General features: G+C 31.1%; 1 protein-coding gene across 1 annotated transcript; it reads right to left on the bottom strand.

The window, feature by feature from the left end:
- Window positions 1–300: 300 nt before the first annotated feature.
- Window positions 301–4,379, bottom strand: LOC130673031 (putative gustatory receptor 28b). The gene is made up of 4 exons (XM_057477887.1): window positions 3,898–4,379; window positions 3,096–3,167; window positions 791–880; window positions 301–716 (listed from the first exon to the last, which is right to left on the bottom strand). The coding sequence occupies exons 1-4, from the start codon at window positions 4,354–4,356 to the stop codon at window positions 645–647; spliced, it is 693 nt and encodes a 230-aa protein (XP_057333870.1). The 5' UTR covers window positions 4,357–4,379; the 3' UTR covers window positions 301–644.
- Window positions 4,380–5,405: the final 1,026 nt, after the last annotated feature.

Here is a 5,405-nt window from a genome sequence, read left to right as displayed (position 1 = left end):
ATCTGCTTACATCAATGTCTTAGTACCGGCAGACGATGTTCTTCTACATACGCATGCAACTATTAGTCTCAAAAAATTCCTTGCCACATTACGTCAGAGTACAGTAACACGATGAGTGTAGCAGCGAAAGAGAATAATGTAATCTCTAATTTTCAAGATTTGTCGAAAAAAAATACAATAAAATGAGTCGACAATTTTCGAGATCACGTTTAACTTAGCAATTAGCAACGTTTTAATGTTATACTAAATTATACAACTTATTTCAGTTACCAATAATGCACAATAAATCACATCACTTATTCAAGACAAAAACTCAATAATTCATGACAAATAAACTATCTCACGTTGATCACACTGTCGCCGGCAATTTAGCTTGCCGATTGTTCTATACACCAATAGCGTATCAATTGTTCACCATCACAAATATTCGACGAAATAAATTAATCGTTGATCATAAGTTATAACAATTGTTCAAAAGTGCCAGTTATACAGCCGTCACGCTCAAAGCTGGAACCCGAATTTTTCCCTCCTTCAATTTATATGAGTTGAATCGACAGCCCTGAATAATTATTAATACTTTTAATAATTCAAAACCACGTTCCGAACGCCAAGGACAAAAACAACATCCACTTTGTTACAATCTATTAATATGATTTTCTTGTATTATAACTGGATTGTAGAAGAATGATAATATAAGTTACAACAGAGCCAAAAACCTAAAACATAGACAAAATTTATAAAATCTGGATTTACATTTCTGAACTTAGGTTTAAAAATTTAATATGCTTACTGATGTTAATAAAGTGTTATCAAGAGGTATCATTTCATGAGCTGTGAAAGATATGTTCTTGTGCAGAAGTTCCATAGAAAATTGTTCAAGCTACAAAGTAAGATTTAATATATCAATAATAGTATCTTGTACAGCTTGTGGAGTCGGAACTATACTCGATTGTGGGTTTAGCGGCACGACTCTTACGGAAAAAAACTGATAAACGGATCTAATGTTTTTTTATCGGTTCACACCATCGACGCTATGGAGTAAGTGCAATAACTTTATGACATTACAAATCCTGAGAACACTAACTAAGATTACTAAACGCACTGATTATACTACCCTGATTAAAAAAAATGATTAAAAAGTATTTAAAATGATTTGTTTTTTAATCATTTTAAATACTTCTTAATCCTTCAAATCATTTCTAATCCTGTCTCTTATGGACATTATCGTGTGAAATCATTTTAAATCATTTTTTTTAATCAGGGTAAAGCATTGGTTCACCAAAATACCGAACCATTAGTTTTTCACTAGTGTTTGTCAATAGTATTCATTAGTACACGGAGAGAAAGTTTCGTTAAAAATTACCGTTAAATTCACTGTAATCGTGGAACATAATGCGGCGCTTTTATTTATTACCATTTTCAAATTAAAAATTACGGAAAAATTTATTTATTTTGAGGTTAGACTTTATAAAATTAACCGAAAAAGAAATAGCTATTTTCGATACGTAGGATTAAAAAGAGGGTTTGCGGCATGCTTGGATTGGCGACACAAGTCTTGGGTTATGCCGCATTCTCAACGAGAACGAGTACATACATCTTTCTCGCACGAGCGAAGCGAGTGCGAGAGAGATGTAGGTACGAGTTCTCGTTGTGAATGTAACATATCCCTAGACGAGTGTTGACAATACATGCATACCGTATCCCTCTTTTTAATCCTTTGTATCGAACAATATTTTTTATAACGACTGCCTTTAAAGTTTAATCGAGAGGAATTCAATCATTTAAAGAATAAAAAATTACCTTCTAAATATAAACAATTGTACAAGTGTAAATAATAACAATGTATTCATGTTTTATTTTTCAATTGAATTCTATCAATTAGTTTAATAATTTTAGTAATTAAAATCTGTGACTGTTTTTAATAATGTGAAAATTTTTAATGAACGATTAATAATATGATAATAATATTATTTTCACAATACAAACACACAAGTTATGATATTCAATAAGAATAAGAAACATATGATCACTATGCAGGTTTCCAATTGTCGTCTTTCTATCTGCGCATGTGCGAATTTCAGGATAAATGTGACAGTAGGAGTATATGGAGAAAAAAGTATCACTATCTTTTTCTAACTCTAGTGAACGACGGTTGCTTGGTAATTTGTATACATTTCCTATAGGCAATTACTTTTCAGCACAGTAAAATCATGCTGAAAAGTCCAACAGCTGATTTTTCGACATCGTTCTATAGTTTCGTCGAGTTATCGAGAGAAAGACCTATTTTACTCGCGCCACACGACGCTCGAATATTGAACTTTAAAGGCAGCAGTTATAAAAAAAAATTTACAGTAGACTACGGTAAAGTTTGTTGAAAAAAAGTTAAAAATTATCTTACTTACCGACAACTGATTAGGTCGTGCCATTCGTCCAACGATTACAGTGAATTTAACGGTAATTTTTAAAGAAAATTTCTTTCCGTATATTTTTGCGAAGGGGAGTGAAGCAAGTGGTACTCAATGTCATTAGATGTATACAATAGTTTATGTGATAAATGCACGAAGAAAAACGCCGTTTAAAATCTTAAGTCAGCATCATACAGTCAGAGTTATAATGATAGTTTATTTTATTATTATTTAAAAAGATTTTTACTTTATTGAATTTGATACTTTGTTGAAGATTATTCGTTGAACAAAACTTGAATCAATAAAAAAGACTTGTCAACTTTAGAGTATTGTCATTATCAATTAATAGACGTATGTAAGGTTACAAAGTTCAGCTAAAGTTGCAGTGATCTACACTTGCGTGCGCTAATAAGCTAGCTAAATTCAAAGTGACGTTTTAAAAAAAAGAAATAGTCCATTCGCTAATGGCTTGAATCATTGAGTGGAGATATACATTTGCCCATTTCACTAAGCGCGCGAGATTTAATATAAAAAGCAATGATTTAACATATATTAAATTGCACTTTTGACCAATCAAAAAGAATTGTATTGTAATATAAAACTCTGTAAATGTGACTTTAGCCAGCTACCTGAGTATTTTTCGGACATAAGTTATACACCATTTCGCATTAAAAAATTATCAAAACGTACCTCATATTTTATTCCTGTATGAGTAGAGTATACGGCTTCTAATTTGTAAATAATACTACCCGTTCGATTGATCTGCGATGGTGCAACAAAAAAATCAAATTATTACGTTTTTTATGATTTTCGGCAATTCTGAAGCCGAGCAACATTATTAGTCCCAAATTTGCTTAATCAACTGCTAAATTGTACACGGGGAAACAACGGTAATTTTTCCTATGTTGGCATAGTAACTATTACTATGCGGACATGAAGATTTTTCCGATGTAAACATAGGAAAATTCCCTATGTTTACACAGTAACTTTTACTATGTTATATAGAAACTTTTCTCATAATACATAGAAAAAGTTCCTATGTGAATATAGTAAAAGTTACTGTGTCAACATAGGAAACATTCCAATGTCAGCATAGGAATTATTCCTATGCTACCACAGTAATTTTTCCTCTGTAGCATAAGAATTTTTCTTATGTCAAACATAGAAATTATTCCTATGTTAACATAGTAGAATTTCTTATATGCACATAGAAAAATTTATTATGTTAACATATACAAGAGTGATTCCTATATGTCACAAAGAAATTATTCCTATGTTAACCCAATGAATTTTCCTATGCTATATAGTAAATTTTTTCATGTTACATGGTTTATTTTCCTATGTCCACATAGGAAAACTTACTATTTCAACATAGGGAATATTACTATGCAGCATAGGAAAATTACCTGTTTTTTTCCTCCGTGTAGAATCTGAAATTTAAAACTGCAATGCTGCTAATTTTTATGAATATATTATTACTACAACTATTTACCTCCGAAATAACTGATGTTACAGAATTGGTTAGAGCAATAGCTGGATAAGTGCACAGTAGAGCCCAAAAACCAAAAATGGCGCAACTTGCGAAATTCGGGTTTCCATTTATCAAATCATTTATCTCTGACATAAACAAATATCCAGAATATACAACCCCAAGATAATAATAGCCCATCGAAAAAATTAGAGGCATGGAATAAAATTGAGTAACGCTACTAGTAATTTCATTCAAATAAAAATATTTCTGACGTATAATGATCAAATATTCCGTGGTAACTTCTTTGGATGGATTCAGTACAGAAACGAATGGATAGTAAAGTTTATCACTTTGATCGGTAAGTAGTAAAAGTGATTCATTCAAGCTGTGATATTTTTTTTGAAGAAATATCAATATAATAGAGTATTGAATCATTAAACTTCGTACGATAAATTTGGCCAATGTATCAGCTACTGTCATTACAAACGATTTAATTTTTATTCCATCCCGACAGAAAATAGAAACTATAGCAATGGGTATCAATGAATACCCTACGAAAATACTTATTTGATTCAGTTTTCCACTGAATATTCGATTCAAGTTGCCTAATTTTTCCACAAGTTCACTTTCAAAGCGTAGCAATTCATTCAAAGTAGAAACTATTTTTCTTCGTTTCAAGCTAAATATCAATATTAATATAATTCGAAGTAGCATAACACTGAATCGAAAAAGAATGTCAAAATAATATCCAATAAGCGTCCAATGTTGAAGCACACCTTCGGAAAGTCTTAAATATAAATAATAACTTTCAATGGGCAGCAATATCAAATGGCTTATAAGATTTACAAACACTGCTGTAATGGAGGATGAAAACTCTACACTGATTTGTTTCTTGTTATTTTTGATAACTGGATGGACTGATAACGAAACCGGCGCTAAGCCCAAACTTTTGAATGTTGCTGTTACTAGACGAAGCAGATATATGTCAGATTCTGTACAATCGTTTATAATGACCATGTTGTCACATGAAGGAACAAACACTGAGATTAATAATGAGAAATTTCTTTGAGCACTAGTTCAAGGTAGACAAAAAATTGTGTAACACATAATTTGTACAAAACTCCGGGATTATTCATATGAATAATTCAATACCTTTGGTTGTTGTTACATTAATACGTTGAGTATTTGAACAGTATATTATGATAACCTATTATTCTAACCGCTATATAAAATAAACGGGTCATTATGTCCGTGCACGGAAGTAAATCGATACCGTATGGATGAAATAACCGAATTGGACTATTGTTGTTACCGAAAAATTAGCATACCTTGGAAGATTTCTATGGAAAAAATCTTTGAAAGGATTTTTTGTAATAATTCAAAAATAATTGATGGGAAATTTGGGGAGGACGGGACGAAATAAGGATCCTAAAGAAAAATGGACGATTATGATTTCATGGAACTATTAATTACTACGAAATTATTCTAACAATAATAAATTACAATTTGATACACAGCATTTTTATTTA

The sequence above is a fragment of the Microplitis mediator genome, chromosome 8 (assembly GCF_029852145.1).
Source record: "Microplitis mediator isolate UGA2020A chromosome 8, iyMicMedi2.1, whole genome shotgun sequence".
Lineage (NCBI taxonomy): Eukaryota > Metazoa > Arthropoda > Insecta > Hymenoptera > Braconidae > Microplitis > Microplitis mediator.
This window is presented reverse-complemented; position numbering and strand designations above follow the sequence as displayed.

What these genes read in the sequence shown, in the direction of transcription:
- LOC130673031 (XM_057477887.1), bottom strand. Translation starts at nt 4,356, where the DNA reads ATGACAGTAGCTGATACATTGGCCAAATTTATCGTACGAAGTTTAATG. An exon ending in TAACATCAGTTATTTCGGAG is followed by an intron (nt 3,168 to 3,897) that starts GTAAATAGTTGT and finishes GCACCATCGCAG; the next exon opens with ATCAATCGAACGGGTAGTAT. An exon ending in ATAACACTTTATTAACATCA is followed by an intron (nt 717 to 790) that starts GTAAGCATATTA and finishes TCTATGTTTTAG; the next exon opens with GTTTTTGGCTCTGTTGTAAC.